Raw genomic sequence first — 27,825 nt, 5'->3', positions numbered from 1 at the left:
TATCTCACAGTAAATTGCAGGTAAAGCAGCCCAACTGTTCTGCATTTGTTTCTCAAAAAAAAAAAAAAAAAAAAAAAAAAAAAAAAAAAAAAAAAAAAAACCCACAAACACTGCCTTTTCAAAAACATGGGCTCTCCTCTTCCTTCCAAAGGGTACTTTATGCTAATCTCTTTAAACATGCTTTCAGGAGTTGTGTCCAAGATATGTGTAAATAAGGGATACTGTCTTCAATACGCAGGATCACTTACAATTTGGCAAGAGCTTGTCATTGCATAAAGTGAACAAGAAATGTAGCGGTAAAGTTAAAACTGAGGCCTTTATAAGAAATACAGGAATGTATCTTGAAGTATCTGACTAGAGAAGTGAATTACAACTGTTTGGAATACTTGTTAATATGCACAGACAGTACTAAATGCAGGCTCCTAGTTGCCCCAAGCAAGCTAAAAGGTATCCATTCTTTCCTGGCCAGGGACCTAAAATACGAAATGCACTGAATATTTTGTTGCCCTAGGCAACTCACTTGCTCTGCCTTTACAATACGTGTAGCCCTGTCCACAACTCAGGGGAGCTTTGCTGCGCTTGCCACGGTTACTGTGACAACCATGGGCAACATAACCTTTTTTAAGCAAATACTGGTTTGACAAGTAGGGGTTTGTGATGGGAATGAAACAAGTCACACAGTCTGTGATGTTACCGAGATGGTTGGCCTTCGGAAAATGGAGCTGCCAAGGCATCCCTTCATGCTTCTCACCTTAGCTTTGTCATCTTCATTTTCCAAGCTACTTGGTTAGCTGCTTCCTCCCTGCCCAACAGCTCTACTCCTTCATGTCCCAGCTCCTCGCTCCTGATATTGACCTTTCTCTCCACCACTCCCCTTTTCTGTACAGCTATCACCCAACTCTCCTGCTTCACCTCCCCTTCCTTCTGAACTTTCACCTCCACTCACAAGAGTGTCTGTGCTACTTTCCACCTTGCACCTTGTGTATAGCATACAGTCCTTTAAGGTATCTGTGAAGCTAATGATCCTGCATGCTGCTCCCTAAGACCCTGGAAGATAGCAAACACAGAAGACATAAGAATCATCTGAGGTACTCTTCCAATTGTTGTTCCAGAAACAAAAACTGCCCAGGCCCTGACCTATTCCAGTGTAGGTGTTGTATAGGATTTTTAAGCTTTGTTAAATTGATATTTCTGAGAGGTTAGTCCAGAGAGAAAAGGTGATCCCGTGACTTGGGTTTTAATTTGGGCTGAGGGAAATCTGATTTAAATGTCTGCTTTCTTATTGACAGCCTGTGTAGATGTGGGAGTGTCATGGTTTTCTTACGCTTCAGATTCCCATTTTATAGACATGGAATACTAATATTTTTATTGCAATGCAAAATACAATAAAACATGAGTATGCTGAGATGTATGATGATGGAGGAAAAGGGATGTATAAGTATTTAGCTAGATCTTATTTTTATTTGCTTTTAAATGGTGTATATAGACTTAATGTTCTTCTTTTTGTAATTTCTCAGAAGTTGACGGCGCTCCAGTCTCTGAGATTGAAGGCCCTTTCACAACAGCAGATGTTGCAAGCAACTGTGTTTCTAGTGTTTCTTTTCATGAACCAGTGTTGTGGATTGCCTCCTATGCTCTCATGAGCTTGTGTGGAATTATCCTCCTTGTACTGATCATCCTGCTGCTTATTCCACCACGGTGTCAGCATCGCTACACCGACAATGACGTGGTCAATGACGAATCCTCCTTAGTGCGTCATCGATGGAAGTGAGAAACTTGATTGTGAAACCTGGGGCTTAAACAGAATGAAGAGCAAAATACTTTGCCAAGGGGGAGAAGACAATACCCCAGTCCTTTCTACATTCATTACAAATTGCTGTTGAAATCCCGCCAAATATCCTGCATCATCACTTTTTAAGCTTTATTTTCTAACACTGATTCTGAACCAAAGCACTGTTAACCACCTCTTAAGTGCTACGGTACTGGATTTGGTACTACAGTACAACGAGCCTTTATGCTCTCAATAGTAACTTCTTTTAAAAAAAGGAAAAAAAGAAAAAACACACCATTATGTTCTTCCACTGTCTGAACAAAATTGTCCATCTCTCTATCACAAAAAAAGAAGCTGTCAGTATTTTCTAACTAATCAAGCCTTGACTGTAGAAAAAGAGAAAAAACTTAATGATCTTTCTTGTTAATTGCATTAAATGAATACTGCTGTCTGTTTACATCAATTCATTTAGAAACTGTGCACATGGTGTGGGGGAGGGAGAAAGGTCAGACAAGCAGCAGAGAAAAGCGAGGTCAAGAAGAAATGTTGGTTTGTGAGGTTTTTTCCTCAAGATCACTGCTGCCACTTGAGAGGGTCACCCTTCCTGAGTGTCATCACAAAATAGTTTGAGGAGGTGAAAACTGGGAAACAAACTTGTTCAGCCTTAGTGTAAAACAAGACTACCTCTCTTATTTTACAAGGATGCTACCACTGGTAAGCATGTGGATTAGAACTGGTCTTGAAGCACAAGATGCTTCATACAACCAAATGCAACTCTTTGGCTTTGAAGTAGTGGATTTTATAAAAAACAGTACTTCATGACTTCCACTTTGGTGCACAAAAAAAGCCTTTCAGTTTTCCCCCTAAGGTAGGGGTTTGTTGTTTGTTTTTTTGGGGTTTTTTGAGTTGAGGATGACTGATATTTAGAAAAGGCTGGTCTGCATATGTATGGAGAGATGATAAAGCTAAAGTCTGTGTTCTGCCATCTCTTTTGGTATTCCTAGTGAGCATGTAACAAAAAGGAAACAACAAAATGAGAAAGACAAACTTTTGGGTTTTTTTGGCTGAGCTCAGCAACCTAGAATTTCAGGGGAAAAGTATCTGTCTTCATGGACAGACTGCAAAGTGGAAGTCTTAATTCTGACTTGGTTTTCAACTTGAACAGCAGTTGGAGGTGTTTAGTTTAGCTTCACCGGTGTGTCAATCAAACAAAAAGTGTGTGTACTGACTGGCTGAAAACAAACGTGGTAAAACTGAAAACAATAGTGGGAGAGAGCAGGGAGGAATATATTTCACAAGACCTGCATTATGCAAGCATAGATCTTAATGCTGAGGTCAGAACACAGTATTTTCTTTGCAGATAGGACAAATTTTTTTGTTGTATCTAGTCAGTAAGCATTCCAGGACCTCCATTGCTTTTCTATAATGCTGGTGTAGTTGGCTTGAAAGATAAACAGTGCAGGGTTGAGGAGTCTGGTAATAAGTATTAGTTATGTGGGGTTTTGTTTGCTTTTTGTGTTTCGATAGCAGAACAGCTTGCATATCTGTGTGGGAAAAAAGTGGAAGCTTAGCTCTGAATCTCCCAGTTCCTTGCCTAGAAAATTTGCTGCCTTTAATCCCTTCATATAGCTTTCTGATTCACACTGCCTCTGCATTCGACTCTGTGTGAAATATGCAAAGATTTCTTTTTTTCAGGAATGGTGCTTTTACAGAGGTGCACATAATGTGTGTGAAAATAAAGCACTGTTGATTTTTTTTTTTTTAAACTAACTTGTGTATTTCACTTCATAACTGGAAGTGCCTCTGGTTTTCTGTCCTTTTTAATTCTTGCGTTTTCAGATTGTTTTGCTGAATAGAGTGAAATGATTTGTGTTGTGATCCGACATCTGAAAAAAATTTCTCTTGGAATTAGGACTCGGAAATAGGAGGAAATTGAGCGTTTGCTTCCTTCTTCCTCTGCCTCTTAGGTTTTAGGAGGAGAAAAGTGATGAATTATAAAAAATGTAAGAAACTATAGAGCTTAGGTATTTTCTCCCTATTCTATTGTCCATACATCTCTCAATGTCTTATAATTAGAATTTTTAGTACATGTTATAACAAGAAGAAGTTCCCTTGAGTTTTTCTCAAAGCAATAGACTTTGTTCTGAAAAGAAACCAATGTTTCTTTTCAATTCTGTGATTTGGTTCCATATTGTCCTCCTGGGTTTGGTTTGACACATAACAAACAATTTCAGAGCCGTATTCCTTCTTCTACAATATGGTAATGTAAGTAGTGTTTCTGTCACCTGTTTCAAACAGAAACACAGTGTGAATATTTGGATTGATACAGTGGTAAACAATGAGCCCTTTTTCAATTCAGAAAGTAATAACACTTTTATGCTCTTAAAATGTTTCTTAGCTGCTTCCTTCTCCCCACCCCCTCCTATCTCCTTATCACAAAGGGTTTTAAGAAGGAATTTATTGGGAAAGGTTCCTAATATGCTTTCTAATGACATGCAAGGTTTCTTCTGAGTTGTTTAACAAAGTCTTCTTAGTGCCCTAGGTTTCATATAAAAGCCTTTCAGTGTTATCCTTTCACTTTAAATATCATTGGTCAAGACATTTTAATAGAAACACTTGAATTTTATGAGTAATAATCAAGTAGCACAAATGGAATAGTAATGTATTTTTGAGTTTTCATGTCATCCCTTGCTACTAAAATTTGGCTTATAGTAAAAAATGCTGTTAGTGACATCTGCTAGCAGCACAAACTTCATCTCAGCTTGTAAATTGATACTTACACTGGCAAATATTCAGGTGAGTATTGCTTTGTTGCTCTGGCAACAAGAAGAGCAATAGAAACCCTTGAGGGTTCATTTCTAGCCTACAGCACATTAAGAAAAATAATGCTCTTGAGCATTTTTCTATGAAAGATGAAATACAGTGATAGACCACAGCATTACCAAGTGTGTCTTACTAGTGATCTCTTTCCCTGATATATATATATTTTTAAAGGAGAGTGCTGAGAGGTATTTTATGCTCATGTTAACTAACTTCAGAGATAAGATTAAACCATATCTTTAAAAAGTATACATATTAAAAATACTAAAAAAAAGAAATTAAAAGAGCCAAAAAACATAGATTTGAGTGAAGATGGTGCTGGAAAATATTGGAAATTCTCTCTTTATTATGGAAGATGTCCCACATCACCTGTCTCCAAATCATTCCTTGCATACAAACCAATATTTCTTGCAGAATCAGTATTTTCCTAGTGTGAATGTAATATCATGTACCATGAAAATGTCAAAAAGCTGTGTTTCATTGGATGCAGCCTTTTAGATAATTGATGCTATCAGTTCAATCATTAGGGATTTGGAGATGTGTAATTTGAGTTCAAGTACTTAAACCTGAGTTTGGGCATGGGAATATGTTAGTTCTATCCCAGTGCCTTCACAAGTTTTAGAAATATTATCATGGGCTTTTTGGCTCAATTTAAATGCTGAACAAAATAGATGAAGAATTTTAATAAGCTTTTTTTTCAGGTTCTGTAAAATAAGTTAGGAAGAGGGAATTGTTCTGTTTTTAAGGTGAATGAGCTTGTATTTAGAAGTTGTAGGTTAGACCAAACTAAAGGCAATATATCAAGGCAACATACCATTCCATTTCTCAGTTTTGATGCTGTGCAGATTAACTAGTGATAATCAAAGAGCTATCAGTTTTGGGATCTCATGTTAACATACAGTTAACTCTTTATGAGCTCAAGCCAACCTAGGGCTATTCTACTCAATTACTTGCTGTGTGTCAACTGGCTGTTTCACTGAAGGATGAACCATTTGTATGCTAACATTTTCTTTTTAAGTATGAAAAGGCTTATAAGAGTTGCTTAACACAGCACATTTTCAGAGAGAGAATGGTCCTTAAATTTCCTGATAATCCAGAATTATTTTGATGCTGAAAGCTGCTTTGGTTTCTGTGGAGGTTTCCAACAACTAGGTTGGTTGGTTGTCATATCTCAGACGTTAGATTCATATATATTCACATAGTAACATGAGCTGCATAAAGAAGGGGATTGGTACAATGACCTGTGAAGGTAAAAGTAAAGAAATTATGGTAAGAGAAGTAAGTAAGTAAGCTATCTTTCATTAAAAATTGTAAGAGCATAATGGACCGATCCTTTTAAGAAAGGTCTTTGCAATTTACTAAGGCATTAGTTCCTGTCAAACTTGACTCTCTGATAAACTGTTCATTTCTGACTGCTGGAGTTCTTGCTGCTGTTCAGAGAAGTGAAGACAGATTGGTAATGTTGATATGAGAGATCTTCTGAGCCAGTCAGATTTTCTGGCTTCTGGGGCCTAATTAGACATTAGGCCAGGCTTATGAGTAATCCAGAGTCCTGGTGATGGCTCCTCAGGAATGTTATCTGAAATACAATTGTAGGATTCAGCCAAACCCCTGGATGAGATAGATCCATACCACAAAAGCCACTGCTACAACTTGCACTAACTGGGAAAGGGGCTACAGTGAACTGAAGCTGGCAGGTCATGTGAAATGTGGAGATGCTAAATAATTGAGTCTTCTGCCAGACTTCCAGATCAAGGCTGAGGCGCCTTGGTAGAGCAGAATGGGAGAGCAACTGCAGTCGCTGACAAGCTGCTGTACATGTAACGTCAGTCAATCACCTGGCTTCTTTGGCAAGAGTTCACTTGTCTGAGTATTCTGAGAGCCAGTGTACTCTAAGGTGCCTATTGTTGCTGCTGGGACTTATCCACTCCTAGGTGAATAAGGGGCATGATCATCTTTAAGTGGAATAACTTGCCTGTTACTGAATATTCCCCACTCCATATCACAAAGCACACAGTGACGTGCCTCACACCTAACAGGAACCTGTAAGCAACAGAACAGGTTAATTTAAAACCTGTTGACATCTCTGACTGTACAGTAGTAATATAAGAATGTTTCGTGTTTGCCTTTTTTTTCTTTCTTTCTTTTCACTGTATCTAGGCTTTGGCTGGATCTTTGTGGGTGGGTAGTTCTTGAAATACTGGGAATTTTAGATTATGCTATGAAGGCACATGCAGAATTTCTTTTAAGCTAGCCAAAAAGTAAAACACTGATGGTAATTTTCAGCACTTGAAAGGAAGTTGTCTGCAATACGTGTTCGCTTCTTTTTTTTTTAATTGATGATAATCACTTTAAAAGAATGTATTTCAGTATAGCTACTGTTCTACTAATTCGCTTGCTGTAAATTTTCTGATTTTTCTGATTGTTTTATGGCCCCCTCATCCCCCCCCCAAAAAAATTTCCTTAAAGTTGAAGACCTCTTTATCCAAAATTCAGCCTTTTAACAAAAGTTATGTTTTTCTTAGTGACCATTCTCAGACTTGTTTTAAAGTCCTTTGTAAGGCTTTAGAAATTACCTCTAGATTTAAAATACTTGCATTAGTATTGGGAGAAGAATTAGAGCCAAAACTTCATCTATGGCAGTGGTCCCTGAATTTGCCTTTGTGCAAAGAACTCCTTTGTGCATTTGACTACATTTCCTAGACCTCTTTCGCTTCCCACTTGGAAATACTTCACTGCTTGGTCTTCCTCACTGGTCCTGTACCTTTTTCACGGTCCTTGTGAAATACAGGGGTGGAGAGCAGGACCACGAGGAGCTGTGAGAGTTAGTACCATTCCTTAAGCCGATGACAGCTTCTTCCTTGAAGGCCTTGCCATTTTTTGTCCTACCACCAACTGTAGTGGACTCTTACTGCCTGTTGGCTCTTCTTTCTGACTGAGACTGCTTTTTCCACTTGAGCAACGCAGCCTGCTCTGATTTTACAGTGACATGTACTTAGCCAAAATACCTGAATAAACTACATTGTTTGTCCTCTCATCACATGCCTCTTTGAAGAGGGAAATTTTCACAGAGCCATGTCAAACCTGCAAAGGGTATGTTTATTCCTGTGTTGTTAGAGAGTAATTGTATGGCTGAATGTTTAAATGGCTGTATTTGCAACATAGCTGTCCTTTGGAAAATGCTGGGGGGGAAAATTGGTTCAAGAAAATCATGTTAAAGTGGTACTGAAAAGACAACAGACAATTTCCGGATAGCACCAAGGCATAGATTACTGCAGTATGTCCTGGAAAAAATTGCTTTGCTAGCCAATAGTCTATGTGTTCATAAACTATACAAGGTTGAGTGGTTTAAAAAAGATTTATCTGAAACAGGCAGTTCACACTTTTTATTGAAATGTTTATATGAAGATGCAGAAATCTTTTAAGACTTTAAAACTACATCAACTGTTATTTGATAGTTGTTTAGGGAGCGTGGAAAGGATTTCACCTTCAAGGAAATCATTCCATCCTATAGGGGCATTTCTTCACCTGATTTTTTTTTTTTTTAATAAATGAGATATAAGGTTGGCTGAAAGGAAAACGGGGTCAAAAATTTGAAAAAAGGGGTATAGTCTTTTTAATTCAGTCTTCAGGTGATGTTAGGATGTCTGTCCCACTTACTGTCAAGCCTCATCACTGCATTTTCCAAGAACTGGTATTTTGTACTTTCAGGTCTTGCCATTTTCAGATAAACACTATGTAAAAAAAATCAAATTTTCTGCTGCTTATAATAAATGATTAATTCTTTCAACCTATTTTGTGTGTGTTCTTAAATCCCACTACATTAAATCTTTTAAGATTTGAGTCCAGTCAAGTCTATGCGCCTAGATGAGATCTACCCAAGGGTACTGAGGGAGTTGGCAGAGCTGCTTCTCAAGATACTTCCAATCATTTCTCAGCAGCCCTGGCTAACTGGGAAGGTCCCAGTTGACTAGAGGTTGAAAAATGTGACACCCATCTACCAGAAGGGATAGAAGGAGAATCCAGGCAATTACAGGCCTGTCAGTCTGACCTCAGTGCCAGGGAAGGTCATAGAACAGATCATCCTGAGTGCCATCATGTGGCACATACAGGTCAACCAAGCAATCAGGCCCAGTCAGTATGGATTTATGAAAGGCATGTCCTGCTTGACCAACCTGATCTCTTTCTATGACAAGGTGACCTGCTTTATGGATGAGGGAAAGGCTGTGGATGTTGTCTACCTGAACTTTAGTAAAGCCTTTTACACTGTTTCCCACAACATTCTCCTGAAGAAACGGGCTGCTCATGGCTTGGACTTGCATATTCTTCACTGAGTAAAGAACTGGCTGGATAGCCGGGCCAAAAGGGTTGTGAATGGAGTCAAATCCACTTGGTGTCTGTCCCGTCCCAACAGATGGGATGAGGGATGAGTTAACTCTAGACGCGACACGTGCCCTGACTCAACAGATGAGACCAGGTGTGAGTTAACTCTGGGTTAATTCTGTGCGGTTATGTGAAGTGAATGACAGACAATCACCTCCGGGGTCCAATTCAATTGTGAGTTTTACTAAAAGTCCTTGTTGGAATATTGGTTACAGCGAATGGTGACTTGGCAAAAGTATAACACATTAACAGCAAAAATCCTACTACGAGCGGTATGTTGACAACCATCAGTAGCTATAATATGAAATTTAACCAGAAATCAACAGCAAAGCTTAAAGATGGGGTTATCCTTATATGTTCAAAAGGGAAAGAGAGAAAGAGAGTGGTAGAGAGGGAAGGAAAACTAAGGTATAAGGGAGAGAAAAAGAGAGCAATATATATATAGAAGGAGAGACCAAGAAATGGGGGTATAGAAGACAGGAGAGAAGGAAAGAGCAGAGAGAAAGGAAGAAAGAAAAGAGTGAGGGATTCAGTCTCTTATGGCCCCACAGTGTGGATGACAGGACTTGTACGATGATGTGTGGCCTCGGTGTTCCACGGCGAGGATGCTGGGGTCAGGAGCGCAGCGTCCTCCAATGTCTGGTTCAGAGTGAGGGTCCTCAGGGTGTCGGTATTCTCTTGGTGAGGCCGAGCTGGTATTCCCTTGGTGAAGACTGGTAGGCCCTGGTGAAACTGGTGTTCCCTACTGTGAGGCCGAGCTAGTATTCCCTCCTGGCTGTTTTAGGGTGAACTTTTTATAGCTCCCAGGGTAGAGGAAAGTCTGCGGGGTGGGGGGGGGAAGTGGTGATTGCAAGAGATGAACAAGTTTCGACAAGCTCTGGGCCATGATAAAGGGTCTCAACTTTTCCCCTTTGTTTGCCAAGCTGGGCATATCAGAAGATGGGGCTATGTGCCCTCCAGCACATCCTCCATCTCCTGTCGGTCAGCCGGCCTCATCTGTGGCTCGTTAGCTCATAGTTGATGTGCAGATCGCAGTTCCTCCTGCTCTGAATGTGTGTTCTTCTGGCTGAACTAGTCACAATGTTTTCAGCCATGATCCTTATCAATGCTCAACAGTGTCCAGGTACAAGTGATGTTTGCCAGGACTCAGTATTGGGGCCAGTTCTTCTTAATATCTTTATCAATTATCCGGACGACGGGATCGAATACACCCTCAGTAAGTTTGCAGATGACACCAAGTTGGGTGGGAGTGTTGATGTGCTGGGGAGTACGAAGGCTCTGCAGAGCAATCTGGACCAGCTGGATTGATGGGCTGAGGCCAATTGTATGAGGCCAAGTGCCAGATCCTGCACTTGTGTCACAATAACCCCATGCAATGCTACAGGCTTGGGGAAGAGTGGCTGGAAAACTGCCTGGTGGAAAAGGACCTGGGGGTGTTGGTCAGCAGCCAGCTGAACATGAGCCAGGAGTGTGCCCAGGTGGACTTGGCAATGTTAGGTTAGTAGTTGGACTCGATGATCTTAAAGGTTTTTTCCAACCTGAACAATTCCATTATTCTAAGACGAACTTCAAAGCCAATAAATTATACCCATCCAAATTCTTCCTGGTACTTTGTGAGTCTCAATTCTAACTTCTGGCTTTAGCTCTGAAAAGAAAGCAGAACTGCTTTAGATCTCATCTGAACCCTGCAGGGAGGGGAAGAAGCAGGCAAGCTGAGCTCTAAGATGACTTTTCTTGCTTGTGCCCAAATAACTGAGATGTTCTTGCTTCAGCTTTTCATCACTTAATTTCAGTATTGGATAGAAATCAGGCACAGGAAATATTAACTTGAGAAGATGAAGCTTCTGATAATCTGAAATGGATTCAAGTAATATTTTGGACTGTTGCTGTCTACTTCCCTAAACTATAAATCAAGAAGGCATGCAAATGGAATGTCCCTGTCCTTAAGAGAGGCACCCACCCTGGCAGTGCTGGTTTCTTACCTTCAGAGAACCAGGAGGAGGGTGGTTACTGTGCTCTGTGTTTTGTACCCCGGGAGGTGGCGCACATGATTTGTTTTTCAAATACAAGAGTTTTAAGCCTTTTCACAGCAAATTCTGTTGTCTTGCTTGAATTCTATTAGCAGTACTTTTTTTGTGTGTGTTTTTTTGTTTGGTTTGGGTTTTGTTTTTTAAATATACTACCTAAAAAGGTCCTTTGCTTGAAGTCTCCTGCTCATTTAGTAATATTCTACTTCCCTCCCTCTTTCAAAAAGTTGCTGATTTTTAAGCACCGAGCTTTTATCTTTAAAGGTAGCATGGTGCACACCTGTTAATATACTTAAGGGATTGATCAAGCAAGATAGATTAGCACACCAACTGTTTAATATAGTGGTTTTATTTCACACTTCGGCAAACTGTCTGGTTCTGCTTATTGCTGTCCTGTCAGTGAAGCCGACATATTATTACACAGCTCTGCTCACAGAGGTACTGTGCAAGCTTTCAAATTTTTTCTTGTGCTTAAATGTCTCCTATGCTTCTGAAATTGCCGTCATCTTCAGGGCAACCTCTGTGCTTCAGGCTTATGGAAAAACTGTAGAACTGTCCATTCATTCACATTTCTGTTGTTCATCTTTCCCCATTGAAGCTAGCCCATCTAGACAAAGCACCTTTTAAGTCTGTGTATGAAACACAAAATAATTTATTGCAAGAATACAGCTTTTCTGATAACCACAGTGCAATACAGACATGTGAAGGTTTACAATTCCAGTGCTCGATGTAATATTTCAGGACAACATGTAATTCTGATGGCCACTTAAACTGTAAACATTAACTATTCTTCCTTTTCTGCAAAAAACCAAACTATTTTTAAAAATAAATGGTTTTGTTTTCTTTTTTCTCCTTCCAGAGGCTTATAAGTACCATCTGCCTATACCTTGACTCATCATTGTTTTTTCTAGGAAATTCAATAGCATTTTCTAAGAAACACAGGTTGTTGTAAAGACTACAAAAATCTATGCTGCCAGTGTATACATAAATATTAGTGTATTGGATTTTTATAGTTGTTAGCTAGATAGAACTGCTTTTTGTGAATAATCAAGTACTGTGATTCTTCAACGTTTTTATTTTCATGCATCCAGCCCTATTCTGAAGTATTATGTGTAAGAATACTCTTTACTTTTTCTTTGGTTTAAGTTTTTTTTTTTGATTGTAAGCTTAACATTAACTTCAGCTTCCTGTATTCTTACTGTATGAGTTTTTTATTGTTGTACATCTTGAACATTTATTAAGCTGATGTTTTATACTGATTTTTAACTGCTGATGTATTTTTACAGTACTCTGCTTTGCACATATATTTCCTTCCATTGACTAACGTATACCCACCTTTTTCCCACACCGTCCTGCAATATCAACCCACTGTGACTGCCCACATCTGTTGCCATCTTGGTCCATAGGTAAGGTAATGATACCCTTTTTCTCTCTTGCCTCTCTCTAGAAGATAGGTCTGAAAGAAATCCAGCTCTCTCACTTTGTGTGTGGACTGCACTTCAACAGTGGATTTACCGTGTTTTTTTTACTCTTTTAGAACTCCACCGTCACCTTTGGATGTCCTGAACCTGTCAAGGTGGTGTCAGACTTGGGTCCTTGTTGAGAAACTGGTGTTGACAGAACGGCTTAGGGAAGAGTTCCAGGACATACCACAGGACGTCATCAAGCTACAATAGCTTTGGCATCACTGCTAGCAGGGACTTCACAATCCAGCTCCCTCTGGTAAATCTCTACCTGACTGAGTGGGCTTACAGAATTGTTTACATCCAGTATTGGCAGTAGAACATGTGGCACAGGATCTGTGCTAATAGGGACCTGTATACCTAATGACTCTACTGACAGCAGCATTTCAAGAAAATGAATAACAGAGATCCTGTAGGATTGTGTAAAGCCCTATCAAATTACCCAGAACTTAACAGAAGGTTTTCCCTCTCTTTTTGTCCTCTCCCTAACCTTGTCTTCCTCTTCTGAAAAGTTTGGGCTGCCATGTGTCTAGATGTCTAGATTTGGGCCCATAAGGTATTAAGCTATTGCTGCTAATTCTGAGGAAACTTTGCTGATCAACATCTTTGATCTGGATTAAGTGCAATTGAATCTATTTTCCTTGAGTATTTCTGGATTAACAAAGTTTAAGAAAAACAAACAAATATACCCCACCTTTGTGTTTAACAGACTAGCAACATCCTGGAAGCTAGACTCACCAGCTTTACGGGTTTTCTATCTTATCAACTGAAAGTAATCATTGCTTACTTTTTGCCTTTTGCTATATTATCTATTTTTGCATGTCTGGGGTAAAGGTGTTAAGATTTTAATATATCCACAAAGAGGTATTTAAAAGCTGTCATCTTGTTGTGAGTATTTGTTCCTGGGTTTCAAGAAGATAGTCAAGATACACTAAAACAAACCAAACAAACAAACAAACCAAAAAACCCCACAAAACAAGTCTTTGTATTAAAATATACATTTAAATCCCTATTTCTCCACATTACCATGCTACCACAATTCAAGATGCTGAGGCTCTACTTGAATTATGGGCACAGGCATGGCTGTTTTACGGCAGCTTAAAAGCTGCTCTTCCACATTGCCGCCCCTGTTGCCCACGTGTATGTTATCTGCCCAAGTCTTAGGTAAAATCAGTTAACTTAAGCATCAGTTGCATATTTTATATGCAATATTTTATGCAATATTTATATGCAATATTTTATGTAGGGGGTCTAGTTTTTCTAGTAGCCCTTGAAATCCTTGTGACCCCTACAAGGAAAGATTTGATACAATATTCTTTCTCTGCCCTACAAACTCCGCCTCAGTTTTGAATCATTACATTCTTTTAATTCATCCTAGCAAGATTAAAAATATATTTTTGGCCATTTGCAGGTGAGCATGTAAATTAAATAGCTATGAGGACTGGAATGACACTTTTGCAAAATGTTTAGCCAAGTGTGTTGGATGCAGCAAATACGTCTGGAGCTACAGTGGCTCAAGGGTAAGCAGGAACTTGCTCTATTGTAATTTTACAGTGTTAACAAATGCCTATAAACTTTCTTTAAAGACTGTGACTTCTGTGATAAGACAAGACTAACACATAAACAATGTGTGCATACATTCACCTGCTCCATTTAGTGTCTGCAAGAGTCATTTGTTTCCTGTGCTACTTATCACCAAAAAGTCTTATAGCCTCACAAGCATTGAGAGTGAAGATTAATGTTTTTGAAAGTTTTTCCTCTAAGCTTTCAAATTACAGAATGAATGGTTACAGAATGAACAGGAATAATGATACTTCAAAAGTGTTCTGTATCCCACATCTTTGATTAATTACTAAAGGAAGAACAGCATCGTGTTTCTTTTGCAGCCACAAAACTGAGATAACTGAAGTAAAACATTTTAAAATTTCCTAATCCTTTGGCATTTAAGATCCCCTCACCTAGAGACCATTGGATCCCTGGGCTTTGGCTAGCAAGCAAACCGATTACTGTGTTGCCTGTTTGTAGCAAACGCCTAGGAATAGTTCAGTATGGTTTAGGCAGTAATGAAAAAGAAGTAACCTGATACATTTTTCTGGTGTGTAAAATCAGGTAAACTGGCAGTTACACGATAGACACTGACCACTAATGAATTGTTGGTTTGGTGTTTTTCTTCGCAGTGAGGCAGTAACAAAGCTCCTGGAACCTTAAAGTTTTTATTCATGGAGTCTGTGACCCACCAAGGCTCATTTCAAAATTAAGCTATCCTGAGCTGTAATTAATTTTGCTTGCTTTAGTAAGATCATCAGAATTTTTCATTTGGCTGCTATGAACTGTAGCATTTCAAGCTTAAAGATACGTTATTTTTGCTTTAAAGGGTAGAAATGCATTCTTCAATAGTTTTGATTGTTTATTAGCAGAGATATCATTTTCTGATGTGCCATCTTGCAGGATAACAGTTCTGGTAGAAATAACTTTATAGTTATAAGAGTAACCCAGAACAGTGTTGTCCTTACCTTTCTCTTGCCTACTACTTACTCCTTTTCCTTTTTGTCCTATACTTTTCATTTCTTAAGCTTATTTGTCCCCTGCTGCCACTTTAGTTATTCACACACCTAGGTTTTATTGGATGATGCTTTTCATTTGCAAGCTCCAGTACTTTTGACAATAACCAACAGTAACTACTCCTTCATGTTTTATCTGCCATTTATAGGATATAAGAATATCCTACTCAGAGACAAGGACAAGAAACACCTCTTCTCCAGGGACTAGAAGCATCTATGGCTTTCATAGGTGTCCTGCGAGGAAGGCAAAAGCCTCAGTCTGGCTGACATCTTGATTTGTGCTGCCCTCCTGCAGGATTTTCTTAATCTGTTTGATGACATAAATATAATTTCTGTGCATCACTAGATGCAGAGGGAACTAAGAAGGTTAAGGGAAACTAGATCAGAGAGTTTTAAGGGCAAATACTGATTCACAGTGTAGTTGAGTAAATTTCAAATAAAATTACTAGCTTTCTTGTTTGGGTTTTGCCCAACTTGGAGTTTTTCAGTGCAGTTTCCTGAACATGTTTGAGTGGCTACTTCAGTCCTTAGAAGTTGTCTTTGATGTGAGCTGTGATTTCCTCATTTAAGGTTAGGGCTGACTTGTGCTGGTGGGGCTCAGCACCCACACGGGCCTGTAAACACCCATCAACCACAACACTTTGGAAAACTGGGACTTTTAAAAACAGAAAATTGAGCCCATGATGCAGGGCTCCTCATGGGTCACTCCTTTATCTCATTTCATCTGCTACAAGCTAGAAATCAGGCACTGCCAGCATTGTTCTGTAGTTTCGTGCTTCTTACATCTGGCCTGGGAGGCTGGGGAGCAGGAGAAATGTGGGGGTGCTGCTCCACATTGCAAATAGTGCCAGGTTTTTTGGTGGGGTGATGAGGTCCAGGGAATGACCAAGCTACCCCACCAGGAAGGAAACATCCAGGCAAGCATGCACAGCACCTTGCTCACAGCACCGGCAGGGCACACCGCAGGAACAGGTGAACCAAGGGCTTGGCCCAGTGGGCTGGTGCCCATGGTAGGGCTTGCCCAGGGCAATGGTGGTGGCTGAAGGAAGGAGGAGGGGGCTCCAGTGGGGCCCTGCTCCCTGACCTCAACAGCTAAAACACCAGGAAGCCCCTGTCCATCACCAGGAAAAAGCTTTTCCTTTGCTTGCTGTTTGCTTTCTGGGCTGGGTTCAACAGACTTAAAAATAACTGGTTTATTTCAAGATATGGGGGGAAACAGCTTCTCAAAGAGGCTGCTGGATGGTGTTTGAGCCTTCCTTTTGATCCCACCAGCCATTTGATTTCTTTCTGTGGAAAACAACTTTTAGCACTACTTCTTATGTTTGAAGGTTTTAGGTGGCATCTACGGTTGTATTTCCTTGTCTCAAAAGAGGGTTCGTTTAGCATATGAAACCTCCTGCCCCTAACGCCCTCTCCTCCTCAAGAGCAGCTGTTACAAGCAAGCGTCAGTCCCTTCACCGGCTTTGCCAACGAGATAACATGGGAGCTCCATGGCTCCCAGCCCCCCCCGACACCACCAAAGCATAAAACGGCCGGGAAGGCGATGGGAGCGTCGCGCCTCCCAGTCCGCACCCTGCGCCGTGGCTCTGGCCCTCCCCCGAACCCCGCTCCGCTTCCCTGAGGCGATCTGCCGTTCCCCGCAGCTGCCGCCGTCTCCCCGCCCGACCAGGGCACCGAGGTGCGAGACTCGGTGTGCGGTACCCTGCGGTGCCGCCGGCGGCGCCAGGGTGTTGCGGGGCCGACAGGTGGCCGCTCCCTTCCCAACGACGTTCCAGTAGCTGCAGGACGCGGCGAGGGGGTCGACCCTGCCCGTCCCGAGAGGAGGAGGGGACGAGGAGGAGGAGGACGGGCGAGCAGTTCGCCCCCGTCCTGAATAATGTGGCCCAAGCGGCAATGTGAGTAGCAGCGCTGCGGCGGCGGGGGCTCGCCCCGCCAAGTGAGGAAGGGAGGCGCAGAGGGCGCCGGTGCAGCCGCCCGGTGCTCCCGGAGAGGCAGCCGGCACCTCGCTCCCGCCTTGCGCTCTCCTCAGGTGGGTGCCCCGGAGCCGCTCCCCGGCCGGTCGGGCGAGCCGAGGCCCCGCTCGCCGCGGGAAAGGGGCGGGAGGACTGTACCCGAGCCCCCGGTCGGGAGCGGGGGTGCCGGTGCCGGTGCTGGGCTTCGCGGTTGGACAACCACATTTTTAGGTTGGAATAATTTGAGTCTTAAATCCCTTGCCTTTTTTCCCCCCTTTTAAAATCCTGCAGTGTACAGCTGTGTATTGGCGAGGTGTGGGGAAAGTGGGCATTTCGAGTCAGCTAAGCATCAAAAAAAAAAAAAAAAAAAAAAAGAAGAAGTGCTTACATTTAGAGCTTTTGTTTCTGCCAAGGGGCAAGCGAGCACTTGAAGGAGAAAGGAAATTGGGAGCTGCTGTAAGGTGGGACTGCTAATCGCTTTCTTTTCCTTCTACTTTCTTTTCCTTCTATTTCGCTGTCTTACGTGTCCTGCCACACCCGGACTGCCCGCAGGGTTTTTTCCTCCCTGCTCCTCTCTGCCCTCTTGTCTCCCTGACACCGTGAGTATTGCCGGGTATCTCCGGCTGCGTCACCTCTCCGGGACAGACGCGGAAGCAGGGAGGTTTGTGCCCCCTGTCAGGGCACAACGAGCCCCTCTGCCGCACACCGTCCCCCTACTGGTACTGGGCCGAGCAGCCACAGCCTCCAACATCAGCAAAAGCACAGTCCGGCTTTGTGAATCTAGAGCGGACTTTACACTTTATAACTCCTAACTGCGGTGGATAGCAAATTTTAATCTCTCTTAACTCTCTTAAGTTTGTCTGAGTTAATGCCTTAGCTGCTATTGTGTAGAGTTTTACGCGTGTCTATGTGGGTATTCAAAAAAAAACAAACCAAAAATCTGTGCAGCATGTGTAACCTCATTTAGCTAAGAGCTCCAGGTGGACCCAGCAGATAGGATCAATCCAGTCCCCCAGTGCCTTCTGAATCCAAGAAAGTAAAACCAGAAGACGGTTGGCAACAAAAATGTTTTCTAACAACATTGAAGAGTTGGTAAATGTATTCTTTAATCTTTAAAAGGCGTATTTTAGAACCATTTAAGAAGCTTGCAGTTAAAGTAAAATACAATCTAATATTAGAAGCTAGATATTCTGTACTTTCTCTTCTACTTAGGTAAAATGCTATGCCGTTGAGCCTATTTTGCGACAGTTGCTCCATAGTTTTGATGAAAACCAGTGCAAAATCATTGTAAAGATACACCTGCTAAGTCAACAACAGAAAAAGCACAATAAAACCTGACCGATGGTCTCATAGATCTTTACAGTGGACCCCACCCCCCAAAAAAATAATGTTTCATTCTACATGGTTCCTGCGTCTTCCTTCTTTGTGTGCATGAACTTTGTCAGGGTTTGTGTTCACGTTCACTAAATGAATTAAACGTTGGAGTAACTTTGAGTATTATTTTAGTGCAGGTTTGCACCACTGCAAGTGGTAGAGTGAGACAGATTTCTCTTAGACTAAGGTAATAATGGGGGAATTTGTTATATCTCTGAAGAAACTGGGATTATTTACAGAAGAACCTTCAGTGTTCATCATTACCCACATTTTCCCTCACTGACGTTCAAAGGCTGGAGTACAGCTGTGCTTCTGGTTGTTAGAGATGACTGTGTCAGAGAGGGACACTTGCTACTTCTGTTGTGATTAAAACAAAATGAGAGGTCAGGCGATAGTACTGTTCAGTGCTAGTTTACCAATCTGCGTTTTCTTCAGTGTTTTGTTACACCTTTTGTTTTCGATGCCAGGTAGAATTCAGGAATAACCACATGCACAAATACAGGATAGGAAGTAACTAGAGAGGTAAAATCCTTACAGGAAAAATGACCTGGTCTTTATGGTGGATTATAAACAGAACCTCAGGCGATAAGGTCTGCTATTAAGAAAAAGATTCAAACTTCATTCTGGCATGAATAGCCAGAACCAGAGCCTCCGGAATGTGTGTGCTGGATTAGTGTGTCTCTTCTGCAGCAAAAAACAGACCAATTGGGCAGAATTCACGGGAGAGCAGTAGGATCTGCAAAATAGGAGAGGATAAAAAGTGAACAATTCGGCCTTATTCTAGAGAAGGGGTATGGCAGAAATCTTGACATTTGTAAAGGCACTTTCAAGAAAGAAAGGAATATCTTCTCAAGTGTAAACTGTTACTAGGAAGATTTAGGCTAGATAATACACAATATTTTTTAGCAGGTTGGCAAAGTGAACATATTGCTTGAACATGTTCAAGAACATGTTCCTTTGCAGGTCAGGAAGTTATCACATGGCATCAAATCATCAATGTTTCACAATTGCAGTGTGATACTTCTTTGTTCAATATCATAAATGAGGTGGCGCATTTCTTGCAGATCAGAAGTGCGTGTTAGCATTTCTGACAAGGAGGAAGATGAAATATTCAATATGGAATTGTTTTCTATTTCTTCATAGTCAGGAAAATTGTGAATCCTGTTGTTTTTGTAGTGTGTTGATGTGCCATTGATATAGTCCATGGAAACTGTGATATAACTGAGAGAAGGTGAAACGACGACTCTAGTCATGTTTGAATGCAGTCAGAGCTCATCGTGTGAATGAGATTATTTGGGCCTTCAGTTATTTTTACCCAGCATGTCAAAAGGGTGAATGGAGGGAGTTCCCTGCATGGCCAGCATTTTAAACCATTCCTGTAGTGTCTGCCTGTCACAGAAAATCAATAGTTAACTGTGTATTGTCTGTATAGTCATGTGTGGTATCTGGTACTTTTCAAAGTCAAAATCCTTCTAGGGTTAAGATGAGCTTCATGTTTCTTTGAGGTTTTATGGGTGTGGATTGAAGGGAGTTGGGAGTTTTCTGCTTGAAGATCAAGTTTTAGAAACAAAAGGGGTTGTCAGAGGCGGGAATGCAACAAATACTCCATCACCTCATCTCTGAAGGCTGCAGTTAACTAACACAATATATCAGAAATAAAATAGCCACTTTGTGTAGCAGTGCCAGAGAAAATACAAGATTTTCTGTGTTGCTACAAAAATATATTTATGTCTCTGTGTTTTTATTTTTGTTTTTTGTTTGTTTGTTGTTGTTTGTTTTTTACCTTGGCAGGTCCTGTGAAATTAGCAGGGCTCTTTTTCGCATCCTTGGCTGCTTGGTACTTGGGATACTTAATCGCTGGTCATATACCCAAAGACATGATAACATTTTCTGTTGCTAATCTTCAAGACATTGGAAACAAACCAGTGTTGAGGCGTATGTAGTTGTACTTTTTTTTTTTTTTCCTTTATACTAGATCTAATGTTGTGCATTTACATGGTAAATGACAAATGGCTTGTTAGCTAATAAATGATTTGGTGTGTGCTACTTTAAGAATGAAGTTGGCTGTGTAAATTTAATTTATTAATGCCAGTCTGAACTATTTCTTAGATGCTATCTTTGAAGAAACACAATGTCAACCTATGTTTGCCAGTATGCAAATATAATTAATTGAATAGTAATGTAAGAACACCTTATTAGTTTGCTGGCATGTAAGAAAAAGCTGCAGGTACAGCTTTGGTCAATCACGTGTATATTAAAGTTACAGTAAACTGCTGAATCACTAACTAAACTTTGTGATTAAATCCTCATTATTTTTTTCCTCTAATCTGACTGGATGGCTTAATGTGTATGTTTTTCTCATTCTGTGACTATGTTACTGTTTGAAAAAAGGCTTAATGAGAATGATAACTATTAACCTCAAGTTGTTGGTAGGAATAATTCATCACTCTAGCTCTTGTTTCCTCTTATATGAAATAGTACAAAATAATGACTCTAGACTCAGATCACACCATATAGGCCATTTTTCCCTAGATAAGCTTGCTCTTGGTTCCAGTAGCTGTTTGAAAGTCAACAACTTAAAGCCCAGGCCAATCTGTGATAATGTTGCCAGAATACTGGAAAACCGGCAGGACTGGGTTCTGTGTATATATGTTTGAGCTTAGCATGTTGACATTATTTCCATGTAGAAATCCTTCATGCAGCATCCAAGAAAACATTTTCTCATCTTTGTCATTGTAGCCCCAGTCCCCAAAAGGCAGAAGTGTGATCACTGGTCTCCTTGCTCCCCTGGGAGCTACTCCTATCGAATTCTTAGCGGTGGTGGCAAAGCAAAGCTGGCTAAAATTTGTTTTGAGGATGATCTGTGAGTACCAGTCTACCTTTAAGTCTAAGGAAGTACTTTGTAGTGTGAAGAAGGGTGTTTCCTTTTGGTTCACTAGCAGCAAGTAAGCTCCTATCAAGGGGCTCCCATTCTGGTGGTAAACTCAGAATATATCTGACAGTATCTAACCCTTGCCTCTACCTCCTTTTTTTAAAAAAAATTACCTAATCTTAGGTTATTTTCTTTGATCCTCTGCATAAGCTGCACTCAACTCTTAGTTTCAAGTATGATTTTTAATCTTCATGGTTCAGGATTGCCAGTTTATGGTATGTCAAATAGTCAACACCTTCTGAAAGTCAGGTTCTTTCATGGTTTTTCAAACTGGGCGGGTAGAGTAACTTCAAAACCTTGCAGTTATCCTTTGTGTAGATATAGTCCACATACAATATTACCACAAAATGACATTTTATCTTGCTTTTTGGTGTTGGGTTTGTTTTGGGTTGGGTTGGGTTTTTTTCCCTCTTTATCTTGCTGGCTGGATTTCTACAAAGCACTCTCTTGATCTGGCTCATTTTGAAAGACTCATTGTACATCATTAAATGAAACTGAGTGATATCATGTGCAAGATTTTTAAACTGTAGCTATTGTTTACTACAAAGTCTTGAGTTAAAAAACTGAAGAAAACACAAGCATCAGGACTTAGCATTGGTAAATATAACTTTGGATCAGAGATTCTGGATAGATGCATTCTGCTGATACTCTATTTATTTCTATTCCAGGCTCATAAGCGAAGAGAAGGGTAATGTTGGAAGAGGTATAAACATTGCCATTGTTAACTGTAAGTAAGAGAAAAAATGTTAACAAGAGACATACTTTTGTACTGCAATAATTTACACAGGTTCTTGGGGTTGGGGGGAGGATGTTTGTTTGTTTTTTCCTAGCTAGTATGGAAGGAAAGGAAAAAATCACAAACTTGATTCATGTTAAAAGTAAGAGAAACAAATCCATGTTTTAGAGAAACAGTCTTCTGGGGAAAAAAAAAAAAAAAAAACAAAAAAAAAAAACATTTCCATAATCAATATATGAAAATAGAAATGTGTTCATAGAAGCAGCGTATATGTATTCTATTAGATTAAAGAACTGCTTCTTGTGTAACAGCAAAAATATCCGTGATTTCCAGCCGTAAGACTGTACTTTCAGGTCCAGTCCCTGATAAAAACTATTAACATCTACTTCTCCACTGATAAGGGTCAAGCAATAACTGAGAATTGCAGTTCTGCCCCAAGGTGCATGTGCCTTTTCCAGACTTGGACAGCAGGACAGACTCAAAGCTTGATTAATATTAAACTGTCATTATACGTCTTTGCTTATAATGGGAGCTATTAGAAAGCAGAAAGTGCAGTGTATTCCAGATCTGAAGGCACCATTTTAATGTAGATGAATGGGAATGGTGGTGAAGTGCGGTGTATTCAATAATGGATCCCGACAGAAATGAATGGCTAAATGTTGGGGGGATGTGGAAGAAAGGGAGTTCAGATGCACAGTCATTTGGCTTTGATCACAAAACACTTACGTTCCAGTTTTTTGGTCCCATAATTGCTAAGCAGGATCTTGATCTTGTATAAACTTGCATGATTTTACTGAAGTCACTGGGAGAAATTACCATGGACAAGAACCTGTTCCGTTTTTTTTTTTCCCAGTTAACTGCTACATTATTTCTTTCCAGTAAGGAATCATAAAAACTTTGCTGGTTGTAATAGGTAAACAGTTAAAAATGAATTTTCAGCATAGAGGTATAAAGTAAGAGGGCAAATGATCATCCTGAATGCTGAAGCAAGATTATAGCGAATAAGAGTAGGGAACTAGCATTGTCTTTGCACCTGACATTAGTGAGGAAAAAGAAGTGATATATCACATTTTACACATTTTTAAACAGCCATTTCCTTCATCACACATGTAATCATTTTAGCTACACTTCACCTCCACCTGCAGGTAAATCTGTCCGTTATCTTGAACCAATCTGTAGACATATTTCCTACAAGTCCTCTAATAAAGTCAGCCAAGCTAATGACTGTGCTCAGTAAGTTTCCTATGGCATCACATTTGTATTTTATTCCATAATGGTAGCTCTTCCTTCTCTGAATGCACATGGCCTTTTATAAGAAAGGAAGACAGAACTGTTAAGCCCAAGCTAAAAACAGAGAAGGAGAGAGAGAAAGAATTTTGTGGATTTCTGCAGTCCTTACTACAGCCTTTTCCATTTTTTGTGATCACTGCTCAGAAACAGCCCAGTTCTAGAACACTGTTTTACCATTGACAGATTTTTTGCTACCTTTTCCCTTTATCAGTGTGATAAATCTGCCATTTAAAATTCTATGTTCAGAAGAATTTGACTTCATGATTGTACTGTATACAGATCAAAGATAAGACAGAAATTAATCAGGAACTGCTGGATCTTCTCACTGGAAATGATCTGATGCCCTCTAAATGGAAAAGACCTCATGTAGCAGGGATATGGGTCTTGGATGGTGAAAACCAATTAATTCAGTTGTCATGGATGTAGAAATTTGAAAATTGCTTCCAATTGTATAATATATATATCTTGTTTAAACAGATAGCCATCTAAACAGCAGCATAATTAATTATGAATATTGACCAAAATGTTTTGGAATGACTAATTGTTTGCATGCTTCATTTCTGGTATGGAGAGTGTTGAGTTTCTGTCCACTGAGATCCAAATGGTATGGAAGCTTGCACATCTAAAATACTATGCAGAATAGTATTAAGCTCATTCAAGTAGTTTTAGGCTTAACTAATTTTCCTATTTAGGGTTGCGAAACATAGAACTACACAGTAAAATGAATTCCTTCTTTAAAATAAAAGTAATAAATTTTTTTACTCATATTTAATGATTCAGAGATTGCACAAAGCAAAATATTCTTCCCAAATCTTAAACTTAAGTCATTCCATATTCTTTCCAATTTAAAAACATAAATTCAGAATCATAATGATACACAAAAATAGAGTTGCTTAGCTTTAGTTGAAAGTTCTGTATGTGCTGATCGAATTTAACAATTTTTCTTACATTTACACAATTTTTTCATTACAGATCGAACAGGAAAAGTTATATCGACACAATTTTTTGACATGTGGGAAGGAGGTAGGGAAAAGAATGTGATAGAGCTCTTGTTAGTGTTTCAGTGTTAAGAAAGGACTTTTACATTTAAATAATTATCCTGCTCTTTCAAAAGACTACAATTGTATTATTGATGGGGATTAGCTAGAAATAAACAGCCATTGTCTTCATAAAACCTGCTCTGGTCAGATATGATGACATAATTTTACCTGAAAAGCTGAATTTCTCCTTTTGGTTTAGATAACTAATTGTCTTTTTTTTTTAATTGTCTTGCTGCCTTTTTTCTTTCTTTTTTTTTTTTTAATTTTTTTTTAATTGTCAAATTGTTATTTTTTAATTGTCCTTTTTCTCTATTATTTCAGTCTGGTAGGAATAGGACTTAAACAGGTACCATATCCAGATACTTCTATCTGCAAAATTCCTTTTTCTTGCATATTTTGTTTTATTTTAGTTGTAAAATCATCATAGGAAATTTGCTAGTCTGTCTCTTGACATCCCTTCATGCAGCTAGAAAGATAATCGTCTTTAAGAGTAGCTTTTAGCACTTTTTCCAAACTCTGAATGATAAAGGTTTCCTTACCTATTAGTAAGGAGAAAGAGAAGGCACTGGAAGCTGATTCTCTGACCACTTGAGAATACTTGTGACCTTATGTGCGTGAATAGAAATCACATTGGGACTAATCATGGAGCTACAATTTTATAATACAGTATGTAGCTTGTAATGTTTCCAGGGCTCCTGTTACACTTTTTGTAGGGAAAACAAGTGTCTTGTCTATGTCTAGCAATTGCAAAACCAATAAATATCTTAGTGCTACAAACAGGCTGCCACTTAATGAAAGAGGATGTACATTGGAGTGTGGAGCTCAGCTCTGCATATAGCATGGTAGTGGGAAGCACACAGAATAGCAATGACTTCTCCTGGACTATTCAATTTTTTTCTTGCATGTATAATATTACATGAAGTAAACATAAGAAAGCATCTATATACTTACCCTGTGTGTAAATGGCCTTTGTAGAAGTTCAGATGTATCTTTGTTTACTTCTGGGAAATGCAGATCAATCTATGCCCTCCTAGCCTTTTGTGAGAGCCAGCAGCTTTCTGCATCTTTCAGGATTAGGCCCTTTGCCTGTAAACAGAAAAATTGCCTAATTAAGTCTCATATTGAATAGACAAGGCCAAAAAGTGAAAACAGGTTCAAAGTAGGTGCAATGTGATATCATGTAGTGAATAATCGGTTACGTAATTGATTCAACAGACCACTCGGGAGAGATGATGACTTTCATTAAAAATGCACCAGAAGGATCCCTCCTTCTGATGGTGACTCAGGATGAAGGAAGCACCCGGTAAGCAAGTTATTCATGACAGGCTGAGGAACAGAGCAATTAATAGCTTGAAAATAGTTATTGCATCATGGCATAAAGAAATTATGAGTTTCACTCTATAGTCAGGATTGTTCTTTCATTTTCTGCCTAAAAGGCTTTGATTCCATGTCCATTCAGTGCTTGCCCATATCACATATGCTGATAATTCCACAGATGTATAGATAGTGTCATATTTGTTTAAAAGCACCAGTTGTCCTCATAAAGGGTAATGCTGTTACCTCTGGGACACAACTTCTATTAAGAAGGTACCCACACCTCCAGTTTTAATGTACCTAGACTGCATTCCTTCTTACATCTTAACCTGATTCTTCAAGTGCTTTCAAATCTTAGGGATCTTTTATTTGAATTCATGGTATAGTAATTAAAAGGGAAACATTTGGTTGATAAATATTTTATGTTCTTGTCCTTATTTAAGAGGGGTTGAAATATCAAATAGTATTTAAGATATATTTTTCATTTTGCTATGCTGTTACAAACAGGTTGTATTAACATCATGAATATAGAGAGGAGTTTTTAGGAGGAATTTTGCTCTGCAAGTTTAATGACATGCTACTAAGACAGCTCTCAGGATTTTTTAAACTTCTCATTGTTGCTTCTGCTGACGTCCTAATGTAAGGCATGAATCAGCTGTGCCCTTTTTCAGCATTTTTCACATTGTGAATTTTTAACTCTTTTTTCACTAAATTTTCCTAGGTTGAAAAATGATGCCAAAAAATTGGTAGAAGAGCTGGGAAGTAAACAAATATGGAATATGAAGTTCAGGTCAAGCTGGGCTTTTATAGCTGCCAAAGGCTTCAAGCTGCCAGATGATATCCAAAAAGAAAAGGTCAGGTTAATTTTATTTTCAGTTTTTATTTGTCTGTATATCAGATATAACCTTCAGGTGCAGATTTCATGGGTTAGTTATAATAACTGGGGAAGATGCCCCATCCCTGGAGACATTCCAGGACAGGCTGGACAGGGCTCTGAGCAACCTGATCTAGTTGAAGATGCCCCTGCTCATGGCAGGGGGGTTGGACCAGATGACCTTTGAAGGTCCCTTCCAACCCAAACTATTCGATGACTCCAATCTGTCATTCTCCTTTGCTTTGGATCTGGATCATATACAGTACTGACTTCTACCACATCAGCACTATATCATCTGTAGACAGTTTTCAGAGGTGACCATTAATTCTAGAGTCTCAGTTTTTAAATGTCCAACCTGACATGCTGTACAGAAACTTAAGGACAAAATCCAAGGCCTTCATAAAAATAGAGACTTTTATATGAAAATGGGACTGTCTCAAATTAGCCATGCACATACAGCAAAGCTTGCATCACAAAACTTTTCCAGGTAACTTGCCTTCAGACTTCAGGAAGACTAAAGATATCATTTCAAAATCAGATTTCTGTTTGCACCTGTGACCTTGCTAATTCGCTTTCTATAAACCCAGCAGTGCTCATCCATATGACAGAGGGGCACACAGAAATGAGAAAAACCAATACAGAGGTCAGTTGCCTTGATGATACTGACTCCCTCCAAAGGCATGTGAAACTTTCATAGTTATTTTTTTCCCAGAATATTGTTACAATCTTCACATTACAGAGTTTCTGTGGGAAAAAAGGTATTCAATTTAGGGTATATTATGACAGCCATCTGGGAAATAAATAAAGCACTCTGATTGAGAGAGAAACTGGTGGAATCTTCTGCACTTATTAGGTCAAGAAGATATGTAACATGCTACTTAGTTTCTCAGTCCTACCCTATTACCTCCTTCTGTTGTATGAGGTTTGACAAACTAGTCTGTTAAGGGTGAACCAAACATTGATTTTTTTTTTTTTTTTTTTTTTTTGACAGATAATCCACTCTGACAAGAACAACAGATACAGTGGCTGGCCAGCTGAAATCCAAATAGAAGGCTGTATCCCAAGAAACCTGATCTAAACAAATGCATACCTCATTAATAAAGATGTCTTTATATTTTTTTACATATCTATTACTCTAGCAAATTGCCTCCAGAACCCAATAAGCATCTGAACACTAATGGTAAAAGAAGCCATATGCACAGTTTTTAACCTTCCCTTCCTCTGTGAGGTTTTACTCCAATGTGGAAACAAATAGGTATTTTGATGACAAGTGGAAATAAAATACTCT

The 27,825-nt window shown here is 39.6% G+C and overlaps 2 protein-coding genes across 4 annotated transcripts in view; both read left to right on the top strand.

Moving 5' to 3' along the window:
* BACE2 (beta-secretase 2) overlaps positions 1–8,365 on the top strand; it is a gene marked incomplete at its 5' end in the record, with an annotated part of 54,273 nt that extends 45,908 nt beyond the window's left edge. The window contains 1 exon segment of the mRNA XM_082043065.1: positions 1,518–8,365. Within this exon segment, the coding sequence (XP_081899191.1) occupies positions 1,518–1,771 (254 nt within the window). The 3' untranslated portion in view covers positions 1,772–8,365.
* Positions 8,366–16,686: 8,321 nt separating this feature from the next.
* FAM3B (FAM3 metabolism regulating signaling molecule B) lies at positions 16,687–27,825 on the top strand. 3 transcript variants are annotated; one of them, XM_082067194.1, is made up of 8 exons: positions 16,687–16,920; positions 20,143–20,286; positions 21,091–21,214; positions 21,952–22,010; positions 24,282–24,332; positions 25,565–25,652; positions 26,385–26,517; positions 27,529–27,825. In XM_082067194.1, exons 1-8 carry the CDS (start codon positions 16,902–16,904, stop codon positions 27,613–27,615), a joined length of 705 nt encoding a protein of 234 aa, XP_081923320.1. In that variant the 5' UTR covers positions 16,687–16,901; the 3' UTR covers positions 27,616–27,825. The 3 variants fall into 3 exon arrangements, with proteins under 3 accessions (XP_081923320.1, XP_081923322.1, XP_081923321.1); XM_082067196.1 differs by lacking the exon at positions 16,687–16,920 and adding an exon at positions 17,198–17,208; XM_082067195.1 differs by lacking the exon at positions 16,687–16,920 and adding an exon at positions 18,610–18,734.

The sequence above is a fragment of the Streptopelia decaocto genome, assembly GCF_964273445.1.
Source record: "Streptopelia decaocto genome assembly, chromosome: 1".
NCBI lineage: Eukaryota > Metazoa > Chordata > Aves > Columbiformes > Columbidae > Streptopelia > Streptopelia decaocto.
The sequence above is the reverse complement of the archived record's forward strand: the minus strand, read 5'-3'. Positions and strand labels throughout refer to the sequence as shown.

What these genes read in the sequence shown, in the direction of transcription:
- FAM3B (XM_082067194.1), top strand. An exon ending in TTTTGACATGTGGGAAGGAG is followed by an intron (nt 24,333 to 25,564) that starts GTAGGGAAAAGA and finishes TTGATTCAACAG; the next exon opens with ACCACTCGGGAGAGATGATG. An exon ending in CAGGATGAAGGAAGCACCCG is followed by an intron (nt 25,653 to 26,384) that starts GTAAGCAAGTTA and finishes AAATTTTCCTAG; the next exon opens with GTTGAAAAATGATGCCAAAA.